This window comes from Peromyscus leucopus, chromosome 3 (assembly GCF_004664715.2).
Source record: "Peromyscus leucopus breed LL Stock chromosome 3, UCI_PerLeu_2.1, whole genome shotgun sequence".
NCBI lineage: Eukaryota > Metazoa > Chordata > Mammalia > Rodentia > Cricetidae > Peromyscus > Peromyscus leucopus.
In genome coordinates this window covers 143,283,981-143,305,291 of record NC_051065.1, presented here as the reverse complement: position 1 = coordinate 143,305,291, position 21,311 = coordinate 143,283,981, and the positions used below count along the sequence as shown (strand labels likewise).

The 21,311-nt window shown below is 51.6% G+C and overlaps 1 protein-coding gene across 3 annotated transcripts in view; it reads left to right on the top strand.

Moving 5' to 3' along the window:
* The window catches only part of Tspan11 (tetraspanin 11), a 68,215-nt gene that overhangs the window by 35,293 nt on the left and 11,611 nt on the right, over positions 1–21,311 (top strand). For all 3 annotated transcript variants that reach the window (XM_037204124.1, XM_037204123.1, XM_037204125.1), the window contains exons 3-5: positions 1,965–2,156; positions 18,646–18,720; positions 19,521–19,625. In XM_037204124.1, the coding sequence (XP_037060019.1) occupies positions 1,965–2,156; positions 18,646–18,720; positions 19,521–19,625 (372 nt within the window). The remainder of the gene's footprint in view (positions 1–1,964; positions 2,157–18,645; positions 18,721–19,520; positions 19,626–21,311) is intronic.

Here is a 21,311-nt window from a genome sequence, read left to right as displayed (position 1 = left end):
TCAACTTGAAAGATGGAAGAACTGAGGGCCAAAGAGATTAAAGAGTCATTTCCCAGCCAGATCATTCCAAGTTGAGATCCTCACTCAAGCTCTTTAGCCAATACAGTTATATAAGGGAATTGTAGGGTAATGTTTTACTCTAAGTCCCCAGTGGCCATGAAAGCTGACCAACGGGGGCATCCATTAGTCAGTCAGTCACATCTGTTGTTCAGTTACATCAACCCAGACTCAGAGAACCCATGTTCGCAGAATTTGTGTGGGGCCTCCATTACCTCCCCTCACAGGGACTCTAAAAGTCAATTGTGCCCTGGGATTCCTGACATTTGTAGGCTGTCGTTGCTTTCTTTATTCCAGGAAGAAAAAGTGTTTCCCAGTACAGTGTAAGGTGCCATTCATCAAGAGATACACTCTAAGTTTAGAGAGGTAAAGGCGGAAGGGGGAAACCACGCATCACACAATGGAGGGAACGTTAGCCTCTCCAGTTCCATTTAGCAGCGCGGCTGTGGGCCTCTGTGGTGCCCTTCTGCTGGCTTCTCTCACTTGGAGGTACCAGTGGAGATAAAAGAGTGCTTGGAAGGAGTCATCCATTTGAACAGCAGAAGCGGAGGAGCAGGCACACCCACTCCGTGGGATCCAAGGACAGTCCTGCCTCTGTCCTCAAAAGACCTGGCCCTGAATCAGTTCTGAAACTAATGGTGTCATCCTGGGCACGCTGCTGTTCTCTGCAAGCCTCAGTTTCTTCCCTCATCTGCTACACAGAGGTAACACAGCCTTCCCCACCCTCCCAGGATGGCTGTAATATTTAGACAAGAAATCGGCAGAGTACGTGCCAATCACATGATGTAGGCGCCTGGTGTGTGTTAATTGCTAAGAAGAACCCCCAAGCATTGTTCCACTGAGGTCTGTGACTGCACAGAATGGAGAGTGGGGAAGTGACCACAGAGCCACTGTGGTGCAGATGCGGAACCTTTTACAGGGATGAGCATCCAAGGTGTGGGCAGAGATGGAGTGGGACAAGAGCAGGCTTCTCTAGCTTTAACCATGCTAAGACCTCTAAGGAGTCCATCTGGAGTAAAGAGTCCATTTTGAAATGGAGACCTGGAAACTAGGGGCAGGGGGAAGTTGACCTCCCCAGGATCCGGAGGCAAAACTGTTCAGAAGTCCGTGAGTCCTGCGCAAATGGTCTTCATATTCCGTGTGCGGCACCTGGAATACACGTGTGGTGCATACATGCATTCTACTTAAGCATCACACCCACCAAGATGGTTCTTCGGCCTCATAATCCCTGGAGGCTGACCTCGTGGCTGTGTCCATGAACCCCTCCTCAGAAGCAGCTCTCAGACCAGCAAGTGAGCAGGCTCCTATCTGCCCCATCTCAGGATCAACCAAAGTATGCCAGTTAGCAAAGAAGGAAACTCAGCTCCCTCCCAATCCTGTGTAAGAGTGTGAGGAACACGGACACCTTTCCAGGGAGCAGGCACTGCAGACACATCCCAGCTCTCCATCCCTCCTGCATCTGTCCTCCTAGAAGCAAGGCCTCAGGCAGGGCACCTTTCCTTAGTGAGCCTGCTTCTTTCCCCCACTGTCCAAATGTGAGAGCATGGACCAGCATAAAAGGTCCTCTGGAAAAATTTGAAAGACCAAGGAGCACTCAGGGGAAAAGACCACGCAGAACGGCATGGGGAAGGCAAAGGGTCTTTACCGCTAGTCAGTAAGGGCGTAGATTTGAACTCAAACTTAGATTCGAAATCTCTCTGCATCTGGGGTGTGTGTGTGGCCTGGCAAGTCCACCGGACACCTGAAGCCTCCGTTTGCTCATTTATAAACAGAGAAATTCTTCCTTTAGGTCCTTTGGGAAACTAATTGACGAGGTGACTGAAAAGGGTCTGGTGCCCAGTGGGCACTAGACAGGTGGCAGCTGGCAAAGCCTCAGGTGCCACCTGATCTCCCTTGTGTCTCTGCAGGTAGGTGGGGCAGCTGTCATGGCGGTGGGTATCTGGACACTGGTGGAGAAGAGCGGCTACCTCAGCATTTTGGCCTCCAGCACATTCGCTGCCTCTGCCTACATCCTCATCTTCGCTGGTGCTCTGGTCATGACAACTGGCTTCCTGGGCTTCGGGGCCATCATCCGGGAGCAGAAGAGCTGTCTCTCCACAGTGAGTGTCCCTCTGTCCCTCTGTGGAGACTGTCTCTCCACAGTGAGGACTCTTGCATGGAGAGTGAGTGTAGGCCTGTGCTCTGTGGGGGCAGGGAAGCATCACACATGTCCCCCAGGTTGGGCTTACCAGCTGAAGCAGGGCACTTGGGATCCTGGGGAGCCAGAGCAGGGTGGCTGCTATGGGGACTGTGGTGGCCTTGCTCTCCAGGTATGTAGGACCTAAGCCAGGAGGTCAGCTGTTGCTGGAGAGCTTCTCTCCAGCTTCCACCAAACCCCGCAGTCCCACAATCCACGTATAAAATAATCACTCAGACGCTTATATTACTTATAAACTGTATGGTCACGGCAGGCTTCTTGCTAACTGTTCTTATATCTTAAATTAACCCATTTTTATAAATCTATACCTTGCCGGTGGCTTTCCCGTGTCTTTACATGCTGCTTGTCCTGGCGGTGGCTGCAGTGTCTCTCCCTCCTTCTTCCTGTTTCCCCAATTCTCCTCTCTCCTTGTCCTGCCTAGACTTCCTGTCTGGTCACTGGCCATCAGTGTTTTATTTATATAGAGTGATATCCACAGCAGTCAGCCTTAGCAATTCCCATGGCATTTTCTAGGGTCTTCCTTCTTCCTCTTCTTCCTCCCCTTCTCCTTTCCCTTCCTCTCTTCTATTTCTCTTCCTCCCTTTTACTTCTCCTCTTCCCCCCCCCAAATCTTCTTCCCTTTCTCCTCTTCCTTCTTCTGTCCCTCCTTCCTGCTCCATCTTGCCCCCTTTCTCCGCCTTTCCCTCCCCCTCCCCTTTCTCCCCCACATCCCCATCTCTTCCTCCTTCCCCTTCCAGACTTTAGCAGGCAATTTTCACAGAGATGCCAAGATTGAAAACAGGGCTATGGTGACCCTCACCATATGGTCCCATCACCCAGAGTTCACCTTGTCCTCTCATGGTCGCCTTCATCAGGTGCACACCCACCCTGCCCGTGTCCTACACCCTCTTGTGAAGCAGCCCCAGACACTGCGTCGTCTGTGCTCCAGCATACGTCTCTCACACCTAAGGGTCCTTCATCACAGCTAAATGCAATCAATAGCCAGTCCTTCATGTCAGGAATAATGAGGTGGCTTCTGACTTCCCCCAGCCGACCCACGCAGTGGTGTCTCTTTTTAAGTTCGTTTAATTAGCCCATGTGTTGATTTGTCTCTGAAGTCTCTTCCTACCTCTGGATTTGTTGAAAGCTCCAATGCTTCATTCAATGGATTTTTAGGGCTTGGGGTTTTTTTTTTGCTATGCCCCTGTATGTTATTTAACATGCACTCCTAACAGTTAGTGCCATGGAAAGGCCTGATCAGGCTTAACTGATTTGGTCATTCATAGAGAGTATTTCATGGCTGGCATTTGTAGGCACCATGGACTCCATGACACTTTTCCCTGGGGGTTTGGGGGAGACCCACAGCAGCTGCTCAGGGTCAGGAAAAAGGCCAAGGAGGAATCCACACAGACTCTGAGGCTGAGACCACCCCTAACACCCAGTAGTACCCTTGTCTGTGGCTACTTCCCATAACCTAGAGGTCTCTCTGTACCCACCTCAGAGGACCAAGTCTGATGTCCAAAAGAAGAAACAGAGAAAACTGACAAATGCCTGGGCTTTGCAAGGAAACCTAAGCTGAAAAAAATAGATGCAGATTTCAAAGAGAAATTAGGGTGAGCCTGAAAGGAAGCAGGCAACGGGAAGAAGCCCCACAGGGCTCTTGAGCTCCCTATATCCCACTCTGTACCCCACCTCCCAATATCCACCATACACTGTGCAGCTCCGTCTTGCACTTGTCCTTGGGAGTGGGAGGCAGGGGCTGCTGTGGGGAGCCTGAGGCCTGGCCCCTGCAGCAGCTTTCAAAGCAGCGACCTAGTTTTTGGCCTGGATATAAAAGCCGCTCTGTGCAGGCCCAGCTGGATGGTGCTCCCATTTTGAAGAATTCTTTCATTTTGCTCCGAGGGAGAGCCTGGAGCCAGGGTGCTGGCAGGGTACATGGTGATATATAGGGTAAAGTTCAATGGGGGATCAACCTTCAGGGTGTGTACTCTGAGTCTCTTTCCAGCAGTGAGGTAGAGGTGCTGGGAGGCAGCCACAGCTTGCCTGGCTATCTCTCGTGCAGCCTGGCAAAAGCGGGTCATCTCTTGAAGCCCATAGAAATGGGTCCTGGGAAAAGCCCCCTCACCCTGTCCTACACGCGCACAGACACACTAAGTACAGACACACCACAGCAGCCCAGTCTCCCTCACATGCCACCCAAGGCTAGTTGACCTCATGGATGCAGAGGGCCAACTCTGTCTCCAACAGATCGTGAAGAGTTGGCCACCTCAGGTCCATGAGAGTCTTTGGTATGTCCCAGATCTGACCATTTCAGCTGGAAGAAGACACTGGGTTGTAGCTAAGAACTCAAGCAGAGACTTGTCCTGTGCTTCACAGACCAGACCTGTCGTGATGTATTGTTTACCCTAATAAACTTGCCCGAGGATCAGAGGACAAAGCCAGCCACTAGATTAGACACAGAGGTCAGGCAGTGAAGTCACACACTTTTAATCCCAGTACTTGAGATCTCATGTCTTTGCTTGGGAAACACACGGGCCTTTAATCCCAGAAGTAATATGGCAGGGCAGAGAAAGGTATGTAAGGCGTGAGGAAACAGGAACTCGCTCTCTTTAGGCTGAGGATTTCGTAGAGGTAAGAACTAGTAGTTGGCTGTTCTGTTTCTCTGATCTTTCAGCTTTCACCCTGACATCTGGCTCTGGGTTTTTTATTAAAATACCATCCAAGATTTGAACAACACAGACCTCATGGAGACAGAGTCTCATGGGGATGGGATCAGGCTTAGAGAAAGACCTTTTTCCTTTGCAGACTCAGTCCCTGGGTCTGTGTCTTGCTGGGCTCGGAGAGGCCTGGAGATCTAGGTGAGCTGCTGCCCTGGCCCGTGGGACCTGTCCCAGGAAAACGGGATGCTAAGCCCTGTATCCCCTTCCTTCCTTCCTTCCTTCCTTCCTTCCTTCCTTCCTTCCTTCCTTCCTTCCTTCCTACCATGGACTCTGCCTTAGAGGGCATCTCAGGGAACAAGAAACAGAAGAGGAGCCTTCTGCTGGGGAGACCAGGGCTCCCTTTTGTCACACTAAGAAGGAATGCAGACACTGTCCCCTGAGGACCCAGCTTCTGACTCAGCCGTCCATCTCAGGGGGTGAGGTGTCCCCAGCAGCCTGGGGAAACAGCCTCTGCTGACTGGGCACAGCTTGCTGACGACACAGATGGCCACTGTTCACTGAGCACCGCCTGCCGCTCCTCACACTCCACCAACCCTGCGAAGGCACGGCCATCTGCGCTGTTCCCAGCGCTGGCGCGTGCTAACTCACTCAGGCCTTACACGCCCACACACTCAGACTCATGATGTGCACTTGACAGGAGCTGGGGAGCAGGTACAGGTGAAGTGACCTGCCTGGAGAGGGGTCACTGGGAGGGGCATGAAGGGAATCAACCTGTCAGGGAGGGGTGGGACACACAAAGAAAGGCCAGAGGGATGTGTTGGTGCCTTTGAATGTCAGCAGGTCAGAGTGGAGAAGTTGGGAAGAGAAATTTACGGCAGGGCCCGATACTATCTGTCTGATCCACCTGGTCACTAGTTACTGGAGTGCTCACAATTGAGGAGTTGAGGCAGTGAAAAAAGTACAACGCACACCTATAGGCAGAGGCAAATGGTCCATTTCCTGTACTCTGACCTGCTACATCTATCTCCAGAGAGGCAAGACTCACTCTCCTTTACAGCTGAGGAGCTAGGCCTGGAGATGTGGAGTGACAGGGAACCCAGCACGCAGGACCCTCTCTACTTCCCCTAAGCTGAATGGTTCTACAGTCAGGTCTAGAATCTGCCCAGAAAGTTAAACAGAAGAACATAATCTCCAGATATGCTTTCAGATCAGAGATACAAAATGTGGCAGGCTGTCTGTCCACCTATGACTGCGTGTGTGTGTGTGTATACATGTATGCACACACACACACACACACACACACACACACACACACACACGTACTCTCGCATGCACGTACGCTTACACACACATTCTGAACCTTCTTTTTCAGCACATTCTGAAGCTTTATCAGAGCCCCACCTAAGGTGGGATGTAGGAGCCCCCTTCAAGGATCACCCACCCACACATTACAAAGCCACCCTTCCTCACCAAGCCGCATGCTCTCTGTGGCACCCCAGCAGCACTGACCATATGGCTAGCACCTCCACTTTGGAATGAATCAGGGAACGAGCTGCCAGGGACAGGACCCCAGAAATGACCCTCATTCTTTGCATTTCATTTGGAAAGAGACCAGAGGTCCTGAGTCATGAGAAGGACATGAGCTTGAGACCTTCTAGGAGGCACATGGGTGGAGAAGACAGCATGTCTGTGTAGTAGATAAGGCCTCGGAGCTTATGAATTCACCAGACTTTCTGGGCCCAGGCAAGTGTCTCTGGCTAGGAAAGTCATGGAGAGTAATGTCTATAGGAAGGGGCGGATAGGGAAGTGCGCTGGGGCTTCAGAAGAGGAGGGCTCATCCCAGCAGGCCACTGTGAGGTTTTCCTCATTGCAATCTGAACGCGTTTCAGTTGGGGGCCTTTCTTAGTGAGCCCAAAAGAGCCAGCTCTGTTGACTCGGTCTCTACGCAACCATTGCAAGGTCTGCTCTTTGGGGCATGTGTGCTGATGATCAGGGAAATACTCTCCAGTTCTGTTGGGAACTAGAGCCTTAGCAATAGGATCTGATCCTTAGGGACTTCCTAGGTCACTGACTTCAAGTGCACAGAGGACTACTCTGTGGCTGAGTAGAGGGCAGAGCAAGACAACTTAGGGAGTCACAACTAGGCTGTGGGGGCTGGTCCTGGTACCCTCCAAACATCTTCCCGTTACGGCGTCTATGGAGGATGTGGCCTCACCCAGGCTGTGGGCACGCTGGGAATGGTGGCCCTAAAAATAACTGCTAATTTAGGTCCCTTCTCAAAGGAGTTCCGCTATGATGTGTTGATTGGAGCCATGTTTTTATGATCTTTACATAACGTGGCTTCCCTGGACTTTATTCTCCCTCATTACCCTCACACCGTCTCCCCTGTAAAAATGGGGTTACTACGGTGGCTAGGAGAAGCTGGGTGACTCATCCGGGCTGGAGGTTGCAAGCAAGGTGGACAAGCTGCGTAAAAACTGCTTTTGAGCCCCAGCCCAGATACATCTGCCCTGAATTCTAGACTTTGTCCTCCCGGCTAACAAAGCCTCAGAAGCCCAGACGGAAGCGTTGTGATTCTGGGTCCCTGGTTTTCAGAAACTGGGTTCTAGAACTTACTTTTTTCATCCATCCCCTCCCTAAAAATAAAAAAAGCTCCTGACAAAGACCGGGTTTAGTCTGTGCCATCCATCACGCTCTCCTTCATTTGGCTGAAGATAGAAGTTTGCGGGGCCCACATTCCAAATTCTAAATTTAGGCCCCTCCTTTGATCTGGATGGCATGGGTCCTGGTCATCAGCTTTCAGCTCAGATGGCCTGAATTATCTGTCTCTCTCTTGTAGTCTTAGCTAAAATAGAAGACCTGGTGTGAATAATTTAAAATCCATCCCTTTCCCCCTCTGCAGAGTTCTCATGCCAAGCTGATTACTGCCTCAGCGTCCGAGAGGATGAGCTATTCCTGTCCCCAAGGAGTGTCTGCTTCTTAGGAAAGTGACTTTTAGGGGTGGCAGAGATGCCAGGACAAAGGGTGCAGGAGGGAGGAAGAGCAAGCCTCGGTGCAAGTAGGCTAGCCCCTCGCAAGGCGTTTCCTGGAACGCTCAATGCTGCTCCTACCCACTGCCGTCCGCCTTGGGTGCCCATCATTCCAATGCCTGTCTTTCATCTTTTCCCTTTTCTCTTCTGGGACCACTTTGTGTAGAGCTGGCTGCGCTGTGTTTCTCCTTTGGGGCTTCCTGCCGCCTTCATCTGATTCAAGATTTCACAAGGAGGTTAAGACGGGGTGGGGCCGGGGGAGATGAATAAAGGCAAGGCAGTCATCTGCAGAAAACAGAACACTTCTAAAGCAACTTATCCATCTCTTTAAGCCAAAGCTGGGCTTTGAATCTGCTTGTGTTAGTTCAAGAAAGCACTGATGTTAACGTCTTAGTTAAACAAGCCAGAGTTCAATGCTTGAAAGGATAGTGAGCCAGGAAGGGGGTGACCCTGGGTGCTCTACTTGTCCCCATCTGTCCTTGGTCTACTTTAGCCGTTGCTTCTACAATAGGCAGGGCAGAAACACAGAGAGAGGAGGCTCTGGGCTGTGGTGCCTGTGAGCCTGCTGGTGCAGATGTGAATCTCAGCTGTCATGTTTGTATACGGCGTGCACACGAGCACACACACACACACACACACACACACACACACACACACACTTTTCCTGTCCTCACTGAACAGTGACACAGAGCCAGGGAAATCACTAGTACGGTGTGGGATGCTCATGGAAGCAGGCAGGCATCTACAGAGGGTATGATGCAGATCTGTGAGGAAGCAGACACATCAAACACACATGTCTAACAGCTGCTGGGCCCGAGTCTCTCGTCCCAAGATGACAAAGCTGCTGTCTGGACCCCTGAAGCTCAAAGTAGCAGAAGGAGTACCTCCAAGAGCAGGGCACTGGCTTTACAGTCTCCACATCTTTCCTGTACAACCATCTATGGACTCTGGTCCCCTTCTGGGAAGGCCATCTAGACCAAGGGACGGTTAGACTGTACTTGAGGAGGCTGGAGAACTTGGTCTAAAAGGTGGGTGGATGGTTGGACAGATGGTTGTGTGAACCATGAAAGAAGGAAGGAAGCAGGAGGAGCTGATGACAGTGGTGTGAAGAGTCGGGTGTCAATGGCTTCCCTCTGACCTATAAGACTGCCTAGGGGACAGCTTTTGTGACAAATTGGTCTCCTAAGATGCCAAGAACTCTGGTCCCAGTACTGACCCACACTGTCACCCAAGCAAGGTTCTGAAACATACAGTCTATGAATGGGTATTAGACACCTTCAAGTCCCTCCCAGCCAAGTGTGCATCAACCCAGGAATGTTGTTTACTTCTACCTAACTTCTGCCTTACTTCTGGTGTGTAAGAAAGCCCTGGGACGTGACTAGACCTTGTTCGTAGCCAGGTTCTTGCCTCCTCCCCTAGGCCTTTGGCCGGACCCTGCAAGAAGCCCTCTTGTACCTAACCATATCTCCATGCATCACTGCTGCAGCCCAGCCTTGGGAGCATGGACATCAGTGGTGCACATCCCTGCATACATCCTCATGCCTGCCAACCTGAAAGATAGCTCCCCTCTTTGGGTGTCCAGCTCTCATTACTGAGCCCGTAAGCCAGGCTGCAGAAAGCACCCCAGGGAAGGTGTCAGAACAGCCGGGAAGAGGTGGACAGTGGAGAGAAGGGGTCATTTACAGAACCGCACCCCTCCCCCACTTGGCTCTATCTAAGCCATTGAGTCTTTGCACACCCACCCTGGGAAGCAGGCACAAACAGAGGTGTTGTGTTACTTTTCCTAGAGACCCAAGAATCTATTCATTCCAAATGTGCACCAATGAGGCACCAAAGAAACAAACTCACCCAAGTCTACCTTGTGGAAGCAGTAGTTGCACCCCAGTAACTTACTGTTACAAGAATCCCAGGTACTTACAGGAACACAGGCAACCCTCAGGGAGCTGCTTCACTGAAGGACCCATCCCAGTATGGATGCCAACTGGAAATAGCTGTGTGTCTGAGCTCCCTGTAACTCGAAGGCAGCTCACTGAAGAGCCTCCTCTCCCTCGCAAATACTATTTTTATAACCTTGGGGAACGACATTGTGAATCTTCTGATCCCTGTAAGTTCCCTGAGCTTCCGGACTCTTATGAGTCAGCTCACCCCTTTAGGAGGGAAGGCTTCAATTTGGAGGAAATAGCTACACAAGAGAGAAAGATTGCCTTCCTCTCGAGGTCAGAATCATGGCAACAGGCCTTGGGGCTGAGGTTCCCTCTGCCTTGGGACCAGGAGAGGTGGCAGCAGACATTTGGCTATGTCTCCTTCATTCCAAGTCCTGGACTTGACTGTGGGAAAGCCTTCATGATGACTGTTGGTGGTCAATGCCCTAAACAACACTGAGGTTTAAGTGATACCTCAATCAGTTGAAATGTAACACTCTGAAGCTAGAGGTCTTGGGACTGGAACCTCCTATAATAACTCATGAAGCTGACTAAAATATATGGCTTTCCATCTGCAGCCAGCAGCCTCTGCCTCTCTAGTTTCGACAAGCTTATGTACCTCATTCAACCCACCAGAGTAGAGAATGTGACGTCCCAAGGACAGACTGGTCCCAAAGCAAGGACACAAGACCTACTCATCAGAGAGGAGCTGGAGCTGCTGTGTAAAGCTATGTACAACAGTAGGATGTACAAGAGAGGAAGGAGGCCCTATCAGACTCTTCCTGGCATGCTTTGTGAGCATGCTGCACAAACACACCCTTTCCACCTCAACTTGCATTTAATGCAAGACTCAAAGTGTACCGGGCTTTTGCTTTTGGGCCACCAACCAGCTCCCAAATAAACACATGGAGACTTCTTATTAGTTATGAATGCTTAGCCTAGCTTAGGCTCGTTTCTTGCTAGCTCTTATAACTTAACTTGTTTCTCTTCATCTGTGTTTTGCTTTCGGGCTTTTTACCCTTCTTTCTTTATGTCCTGCACTATGTCTGCTGGCTGGTGGCTGCCTGGCTGGCCCTGGGCATCTCCCTTTTTTTCTCCCTCATTCTCTCCTCTCTTCTCAATCAAGCCTAGATTTCTCTTCCTACTTATTCTCTCAGCCCACCAGCCCCACCTATCCCTCTCCTGCCTAGCTATTGGCCATTCAGTTTAGTAACCTTAGGCAGGCAAGGTGAAACAAATGCAACACATCTTTACGTAATTAAATAAGTGTAGCAAAAACAAATGTAACAGGTCTTTAGGTCATTCACAAAGGCAGCAGAAACGAATGTAACACACCTTTACACAGTTAAAGTAATATTATGAAGCATAAACAAATGTAATCTATCTTTTACATCATTAAATAGTCCACAACACCAAAGGGTGGGAACTTCACCCCAGTCACACAGCATCTTATCACAGAGGCAAGCTAGGACTGGACTCCCAAGCCAGGCCACCTTCTGTGCCATTACCTCCCAAATAAGGACCACCTTTCTCTGTACCCGATCATTGCCACCTCCAGCATCGTGTTCTATAGAAGCAGTTTTGGGGTTTTGGTTTGGTTTGGTTTTACAGCCAGTTACCTTCCTCCATCACCCCTCACCTCCAAACTTCTGCAGCTCCAAACTTCATTATCCATGGAAGGGTTGAAGCTGAGCCATCAGACTCAATAGGTATTTGCAGCACATTTGTTCCAGACTTTCCTTCTCTCTGGACATAGTGAGGGGACAAGAAAAAGGACTGTGACCCTGCTATTGGTTTGAATTCTAGTGGGGAATACAGGACCCTGTACTGAAAGGGTTCCTCTCGGATACTTTGCCTTCCAAGGCCTAGGACCTTTCCTAGCCCACAGGCTATCTGTTCCCTGGAGCCTAAGGTCTCCCCTCTCTTGTTATTGGTAAAAATTTCTCCTCCTTATTTCTGCTTTCCCCATCATTAGTCTTGTTCTAGAATTCTCTGTAGCTAGAGTTTTCCTGCCTGGCCCACAGTCAGGACAAATCTTTGTCACCCGCCAGTCCCACAGCCGCCCAGACCCATCCAAGTAAACACAGAGACTTTTATTGACTACAAACTGTATGGCCATGGCAGGCTTCTTGCTAACTGTTCTTATAGCTTAAATTAATCCATTTCCATAAATCTATACCTTGCCACGTGGCTTGTGGCTTACCAGCATCTTCACATGCTGCTTGTCCTGGCGGTGGCTGGCAGTGACTCCTTCTGCCTCCCTGTTCTTTATTTTCTCCTCTCTGTTAGTCCCATCTATACTTCCTGCCTAGCCACTAGCCAATCAGTACTTTATTTATTGACCAATCAGAGCAACACATTTGCCATACAGAACATCCCACAGCAATTCTCACCAGTAGAGACCACACTGTGGCCCCATCGTGGGCCCTGGCCACCATCTTTGCCATGCCCTCATCATGTTCTACCTGTGCACAGGTGGTACATGCTACTCCATCTCCCCATTAGCCTATAAAAAAATGGGAAAGTCAGGCCATTCCAGGGGCTCATTGTATCAGTGATTAGTCAGGTCCTCAAGCATGAGTCTATCAGCAATAGCTTCCTCTGGGTTCCCTGGGCTATGTGGTCCCCATGGGGAGCCTGCTCCTCTCCCTGCAGCCAGCTGTAGGCCCTGTGCCCATTCTGGATTCTGTTGTCACTCAGCCCATTGGGATGGAACCCTAGGAAGCCCCCGAATGAAAGCTGGTAGACATCTGTCTTTGGCTTGTCTCACAGGAACTGTGTTTTGCTTCCATGCTGCCCCAACACATGCAAGGTGATCCTCTCTGGCCCCAGCAGTTAGCCTTGCACTCTGGATGACCTCGGTCACACTTCTTCCACGTGTTTCTGGAACACCTCCTTCCTCCCCAGGGCTTACCAGCCCCCTCCCTGCTGCGTCTCGGTCTCCCTACAAGCTGTCAGCCAGCTATCTCCATGCCAGCCCTGGTGCCGTCTATGCCCAGTCCCCCCCCGGCAGTCTGACTGCGAGAGCTAGCCACCTCTTGGTACAACCTCGCGGCTCCAGGTGGGATGGCTGAGGCCCAGCATGCAGCAAGGCTAGGCTGTGGTCCGATGGCCCAGTCTGTGAGTACTGGACTGGCTCCAGGAGGACTAGAGGTCACCTTCGACCTCCCAACAGTGACATCTTGTTAAAGGAATGGCTTGATGCTCCCAAGTCCACATCCTCTCTCTTCTGCAAATAGCCAAATGCCTCCAGCTGGTGGGTAATTGTCAGAAAATAATTCGCCCCAAGGTCGCTTGCTGCTTAAACAGCTGGCTCTGACTTTTCCGGTTTGGCTTGGTCTGAAGTCCCTGACCCTCCCTCCCTCGGCTACTATAATCTCCCCATACTCAGCTGCTGGGATTTTCTGTGGGGCCCTTCCCACTGCCACTTAACTCTGGCCATGTCTTGATGCTGCTCTTTCTTCCAGACTATTCTGAAGATAGCCTGGCATCTCCACCTGTCCCAGCCCTCCTGGACCAGCACCTTAATGGCTACCTAGTGGCCGAGTGGCAAGCCTTGCAAACTGCTCTTGTTTTACTCTCCTGTGCAGAATGGTGAGGGATGACAGGAACGGAGAGGGGCGCTTTGGCACGGCTTCCTTCTTTGTGGCAGAGTGCATGCAACAGAGAATGTCCGAAAGGCCAATTTTACCAGGTTCTTAAAACTGACCACCAAGATGGCAAAATAGACGCTGAACTGCTTCCCTGTGTCATTTGCCCCTGCGAATCTGACCTAGAAATTACCTGGCACTCTGCTTGCCCCAGTGCCGGGCCAGTCCAGCTGAAGACTGTTTCTAATTAATTGCTCTAATGTCCCAGGGACACATATTTCTGTAGATTTCCTGCAGAGCCTCTCATTATAAAATATGCTGGTTTGTTTCAGAGAATACTGTGCAATCCCAGATTCCTTGTAGATCTGTCATTTTAGAAAGGATCCAACTTTGTTTCTAGTTAAAACTGTTCCATGAATGAGCTATCAAGGGGGCTGGGTAGATCGCTCCAAGAAATAAAGGCTGTGTGAGTGTGAGTGTGAGGACCAGAGTTTGGGTCCCCAGAACCCAGGCAAACGCCACTCCTATGAAATCCTATGGCAATACACCTCTCCCCAGGTCACCAAGAGCAAGCAGAAGGACCCACTGCTTCAGAGAGTAGAGTTTCCCAGGGGTTAAATGTTTTTTTCTGGGAGATGCGAACACATGTCTAGTCACCCTACATAGGGTACCAACAACAGACTGAAGAAACGATTCCACTCAAGTCCAGCTTAGTGAACCAGTGAGTTGGTCAGCTCTCCTTACAGGAGCATGGTTGACTAAAAAGAAACTTTCTGACTGAAAAGCCCACCCCAGCACAAAGGAGGCAGAATCCCTGGTACTCCTTGGACAGCTTGCAGACAGCTCCACCCAAAGGTCCCCCTCTCCAGCGGTTGTTTCCTGCTTATGTAACCTTGGGCAGAGGCCATGAATCTTGTAACTTCTCTGCACCATGAGAAAATGCTTCAGTTTAAAGGAGGTAGTTACACAACACTAGGGCATCACTCCAGCCTCCTGACCCTTGCTTAGGTCAAGCTGACTAGTTTCATGTGCAGATGTGTCCTTCCAGACAGGCAGAATCAAATCCCTCTAATGCTTATGTTTCTGGGTTCCATCTCTGACTTCTTGGCAAGTGAGTAACTTTCTCCAGTCTTCCTCTGTGCATCCCAGAGTGCCTAGGGACACATATGCAAATCAAGGCTCAGCATCAGCCTGAGAGCCTGAAGGGGAGTGTGTCTCAGGCTTTCCCAACCTCTGACTCATTGGCATGTCGGCTGGGTAGTTTTGTGCAGCGGGAACTGTCCCATGTCTCAAAGATAGTCAGCAGTACCCTGGTTCTGTCTTCTGGAAGTCCATAGCATCTTCTGTCCTGGCTGTGATAACAGAATAATGTCTCTAGGATTTGCCAACTGACCCCTGTAGCAAAACCTTTCCAGATTGAGTGAACCACTGAGTAACCTGAACTGAGGTAGCAGCTGTGTCGCCTTCCAGATAGAAAATTAAACTGTTTTCGCCAGCGTGGGGCTGACCTTGCTGCCGGCTCCTGCTGTCTCACACGCCTCCTCCAGCATAGGGTTATTTCCCCGAGCACATATCCAACCCTACCAGGCACTGTGGAAAGAGCCAGGGAACTCCAAGATGTGGTTCTTCTCCCCAGAAGCTCACAGTTACTCTGGTGAGACGGGACAGATAGCTGCAGCGGAAGCTATGGAGACAGCCATGAGTACAGCTGAGTCAAGCGAAGGCCCACCCACAGCAAAAGAGCAGCGGACGAGCAGCAGCAGGAATCAGAAGCAACTGAGTCCAGAGAAGAGTACCAAGCAGGCAAGGCTGAGTCAGGCAGATGTTATGCAAGTGATACTACGGATATCTTCAGGGGTTGGCATCGTAGAGCCGGGGCTGAACTGGGGAATGAAGGACATGTAGGCACTGCCAGTGAGATTGGTGAGGGCACATGCTTGAAGGCTAGACAGATGGCCTGGTGCGGGAACTGCACAGGTTTGCAAGCAGGGCTTCTCTGACGCATACAGAGGGACTGAGCATCTGCAAGAGCTGAGTGAAATGAGTGAGACATTCATTAGGGCTCATGGCCTCCTGTCACAAATCCAGCAGCCTTCTGGGACCAATGAGTCCCATGCTCAGAGCTGCAGGATCCCCTGAGACCTTCGCCTGCCTCCTGGGAGCTGTCACGGGAAGCTGTGACTCAGGGCCTCCCCCGCCCAGGTGAGTCACACACCTGCAACCCTCTTGCGGTAAGAACTGCTGCCTGAACTGTCACCTGTGGCCACGTCAGTTCCCTCAGAGCACCAGGTTCCATCGACCCTTAATTCACGGGACACCTGCTCATGCTAGAGTATCACTTCTTGCTCCGTTGGCCATTCCACACCCTACAAATGTACCACTTCTGCAGAACAACCCAACGTGTCAAATGACCTATGGGATCCTCTGAACAGTCCCAGTGGTAGTGTGTGCTACCTGACATGGAGTCCAGAGATGCGACATGGTTTCATGTCTCTCTCCTCCCCCTTCCCCACCTGTTTTCAGGAGCTACAACAGCAGTGATTTCCCCATGGAAGCACTATGAAATGGCCACCTCCTCAGGACTGGTATCTCTGAGTGACTCACAGCTGACAGGAAAGCAGGTGGCAAGATATGTTCTCCTAGCTGCCAGAAGTCCAATCCCGCTGTTCAGGGACAGGCACTCCATCACCTCCTCCCTGATGTCTTAGAGGACATGCTGATATGCATTCAAGAGGCCTGGGTTGACCAGTAGTCCCTGCCTATAGGTCCTGTGTGGCAGGACAAAGTCTGCCCTCAGTACTACATCTGGGTAAGAGGAATACAGGACAACTTCAATCCAACCAAAAGCACAGACATATTAGAGAGGAGCCCTGGGCCCTGATGTGAGGTGGTGGGACAGTCTCCTGAGTGGGTTACAGTGCAGCCACACTGTGTGATGGGCTAGGTAGTTCCAGGACTATCCTCTACTGATCTAGGCTGTTGGTCCCTGATACTGCCGGATAAGTGCTGCTTACCTTAAGCCTACCCTTGGCTGTGCTCTGGGAGGAAGCAGGTCAGAGCTCTAGACAGTCCAGTCTTCTCCAACCAGTCAGGGTGGGCAGCGTAAGTGATGCCACCACCATTGCCACTGGCAAGGAAACAAAAACCCAACCCCAAGGTCAGGACTACCACAGACTACCCCAAAGCCTGTATCCTACATATGAGGACCACAGCATCCCTCCTGCACAGCTCTTATTGAACCACATCACCTTTGTCTGAGTGTGTTTGGTGCAATGGTGCCCATCCAGTCAGTCCCAGTGAGCACAAGAACCTGGGCTTGTCCCAGATGCCAGGCTGGTTACCAGCTTTCTCCATGTCTTCAGACTCATTCCTGAGAGCAGAAGCAGGCATCCCAGACCTCTTAGACACCTCAGCTTACTCTAGATCCCTTCCCAAACAGGTTAAAGAGTCCTAGGGATGAGGAATGTGTGCTGGAAAGCCTTCACCCCTTGCCATATTCCTGGTCCTGAGCCTGACACCCAGAGTCTGGAAAGCCCTCTTTAGACAGAGAGACAGGGACAGAGCTCCAGACAAAGCCCACAGCAGATGGGATCACTGAATGTGTGCCCCTAGCCTGTACCCCTCACAGCACCCCACTCTGTCTTCCCCATATCCTCAGCCATGGAGTGACGAGGTGCATGGGGCTTGAGAGAGGAACAGACAGAGCTTGGATGTCAGGCTGTGTGTCCTTTTCTATGACAGCATAGGAGAAAAAAGGAAGGGTGATCAGGAACATCTTTTATCCTCTCTTCCTCAGGCTCCATGGCTAAACCCCCAACTACAAAGGCTAGCAACATTTCCTGGTCACCAATGATGGCCTGTCACAGTGCTGAAAGAAGTGGATGCAATTACATTACTGAGAGCTGTGTATTAATTTAAAGGGCAGCTTTGCCCGGGTGCTTTCCCTAGGATTTGAAAGAAATCCCACCCCTTGTGTTTCCCAAGCCCTAGCCATGTAGTCTCCCTCATCTAGTGGTCCAGACTCAAGGTTAGAAAAGGTCTACAGACTCTGTGTTGCCCTCCTGAGGGCCCATGACAACTGCCTCCTCCTGTTCACATGCCTTTCCCTAGTTCATGAGCCTGGCATCTCAAATGGCACCCATAGGTGACCTCCCCAAGCCCTGTCATCCCAATACACATTGGCTGCTGCCCTGTTGTAGCTAGAAGGGGCTCCAGCGAGAGGAGAGATGTTCTTCTTAATGGTCCTCCTCTCTCTCCCTTTCACTCTGTTCTCTCCACCCTCTCCTCTGTCCCTTGTCCCTTGGGTGCCTGTGGTCTGCTTTCCCTCCATGTCCCCATCCCTCTCCCAGACCACATGGGCCTGACCTGACCTGTTGACTCTGACAAGGCTCAGGAGTGTTGCTAGCAGTAAACAGCTGGGTGGGAGCCAGGAGAGAAGTGCACAAACAGGTATCTGAAGCTCAGGGCTGGCACCAGGGAGCCTGGGGGAGACAGGCATGGTGAGGGTGCCAAAAGTCCGGGAGAAAGCTATGAAGAATGGAAAGCAGGTATCAAGGCTGGAATATATCACTCAAATCACCATCCAGGGACTTCTGTCTTTGCCTTCTCCAGAGCCTTAGCTCCTGGGCCCAGCCTGTCTCTCCTTTCCAGTTTGCCATTGTCCAAATTCAAATGCCCTGCACTTCCTGGGTTGGTGCTTTTCTCCTGCCTGGAATGTGGTTCTCCCATTCTCTGCCTGGCAAGTGCCTCTGTACCCATCTCAGAGAGGTACCTCAGGTGCCACCACCTCCACAGAGCCTGCTCTGACTCCCCATCATATCAGGAGCCTCTAGGGTTACCCCACAGAAATTCTGACAAGACAGCACTCTAGTAACTTCATATTGCCCCCACTCCCCCCCCCCCCCTGACTCCCTCATGAGCCAGTAGTATCTTATCCACAGTGCCTGGCATTTGGCATCCAGTCAGTGTCCACTCAAGTCTGGATGGGCAGTTGGATTCTTGGGCCATCTGTAGACCAGTGAGCAGAGGGATGAGTGAGAAACTTGGTGGTGGCAGCCAGCAGGGGTTGTGATGTCCAGATGTGGGTAAAAAGAGGGGGTGGGGTGATAGGAGTCCTGGCAGGTATCCCTGCCACCTCCCACTCCTTTGCAGAGACTTTTGTTACAGGGGAGCGCTGGTTCCCAGGGTGACCATTGCTCTCTTTGCTCCTAGTATTTCTGCCTGTTGCTGGTCATCTTCCTCGTGGAGCTGGTGGCAGGGGTCCTGGCGCATGTGTACTATCAGAGGGTAAGTACCAGGTTCTGGTGTAGCTTCCTGTTGCTGCCCCAAGGGAGTCACGGCAAGATGCTGGGGTTCATGCTGCCCTGGTGGCTGAGGCAGATGTCTAGATAGGTAGTTCTGTTTCCTGGGCTAACACTCTTCTGTACCCCAGTTTCCTGTCCCAGATCCAGTAAATCTCTCTGCCTCTGTTGGTACTGCTGGGTTCCATGGGGGAACCTGGATGAGAGTTTCTCAGGGAGGTAGTTCGTCCTTCTCCCCTCCTGGGATCCCAAAACAAGGAACCCACTTGCTAAGACAGGGAAGGGATCAGAAAGTGTCAAATGGCAGACTGACCAGAAAAGACCAGAGCAGGCCATGCCTACCGGGCTGGGTGAGAGTCAGAATCAGAATCTCTCTCTTCCCATGCATACGGCTGCTGGTTCAGGATCTGAAGGCAAGGACAGGGTGACGCTGAGCTGGAATAGACCGTGTGCCCATCAAGCAGGCCATTTGAAGCCAGTGCGCACACAGTTGCCCGGGGTCACAAGTGCCCCCATATTGAACCTCATCTTGTAATCAAAGTCCAAGTCCACAGCAAGTGGAAAGCAGCTCCCACGTGACACAGCATGAGTTGTGTCAGCCTCAGGCCGGCTGTCAGCTCTGCCCTTCCCACCTGTCTTCCTGTCAGCTCAACACTGCCTGAGTCCTTAGGTGTCCTGAGGCCAGCTGGGGAGGATTCAGAGACGCCTGGCTCCTAGAGGAATAGAGGAAGGTTGCGGGTCGGGGAGGGGGCGTCTGCTGACACTCCTTCATGCGCCCCTCCTCAGCTGAGTGACGAGCTGAAGCAGCACCTGAACAGCACCCTGACCGAACGCTACGGGCAGCCGAGGGCCGCAGAGATCACAGCCTCCATGGACCGGCTGCAGCAGGACGTAAGCCCACGGAGAGACGCAGGTTTACATCTTGCCTCTGTCTCTCCCCGTCTGTGTGACCCCAGGACAATTTACTCACCCTCTCTGAGCTCCTGCTGCACATCCCTAACCTGAGCCACGTAGTGGAGGGATGCAGCAGTGGTGATCACCTCTAGACGTGTCCCCTGATGCATGGAGGGTACTCAGTGAACCCTGGCCTCCCCTGTACTCCCTCCACTCTGTCCAAACTCCGTCCCTGCTGCCTTCCAGTTTGGATCTACTGGGGCAGAAAGCTGCTCTCAGCTCCTCCTGTCTGCGAACTAATTCCATCTTCCCTCTGAAAGATGGACACCAAAGCCCCAGTTCTATGTCAGGCCACTGTGGCTCGGAGCAAGAAATAATTTTCTGGTTGTGAGCCATGAGGGACAAGAAAAAGTCTTGTTTGCAAGAACACTCAGCAGATCCCAGAGACAATGACCAGGGGCATGTGTATACACATCGGTACACAGGACACATGCAGTCATGCCCCACATGCTTAGCCCACGAGCTGGGACGGGGCAACCCACACTGTTGGTCACCTGTTGCAAGCAGCATGCACCTGCTGGATCCCACGTGTAAGGAGCTGTGTGAGACAACAGGTGCGGCAGGAGCCTTGACTGGGGTGTCTCACTCATGGAACTGTGGACAAAAGGGTGACAACACCAAGCAGTTTTTCCTGGGCACCTCAGACTAGAAAGTAGGGGGGTGGGGCTGGAGGCCGCCTGCAGGAGGGCAAGGCTTGCCTAAGTGGGAGGTGGGCAAACACAGGGACGGGTTCAGCTTAACGTAAAGCCTGCCACTGACCTGCCTCCAGGGCATCAGTATGTGTAACACAGACCTCCCCCAAGCTAGGGCAGTGAGTGTCCCAGCCAGCATCCAGGCAGGAAGGACTGAGCCTGAGACAGAGGCGGATCAGAGCCAGGGCCACATCTGGGCCACATGTATATAAATGACCCACGTGCACACGGACCACCCCTCACACAGGGAGGGTGGTGACAGTTGCGCTTCGGTATCTGCTGGCCCTGCGCAGATGCTGAGTGCTCTCCAAGCACCCGCTGCTCTGTCCATCCTTACACATTACACCACAGAGGCTATTCCCCACATCTTATAAGTGATGCAGCAGCTCAGGGGCACCAGCACACACACACACACACACACACACACACACACACACACACACACACAGTGTACGACTGCATGTGACTCTCAGCACAGTCCACCCCAGTGGTTGCTTTGTGTGTGCTGTCATAAGCAGTGGTCATGCTCTTATCACACTTACTCTGTATGTGCTCTGGGTGTGATACTATGTAGTGTTCATGTTCTCTGTGCACGTGCTGCTTTGTCGTGTGTATGCTCCCGTCTTGTTGTCACATTGTGCATGCCCTACGGGTGCTCTCTCGTGCTGTGAGCGTGTTTAGTGTGCACAGTTATGTGCAGGCTCTCTGTTCACACTTAGAGGTTTGTGCTGATCCCAGACAAACCACTTCCCCTTCCTCCTCTGTGCCCCTCTGAAGGACAGGAAATGGTAAGCAAAGAGCCAGGTCCTCGGCACCACTCCTGGCATGTGGGTGGCTACCATTAGAATCAAATGTCCCCACACCCACACCCAGGAGACAGACTCAATACAACTCATGTACCTGTGCACGGTCTTAGGACCTCAGTGTCCTG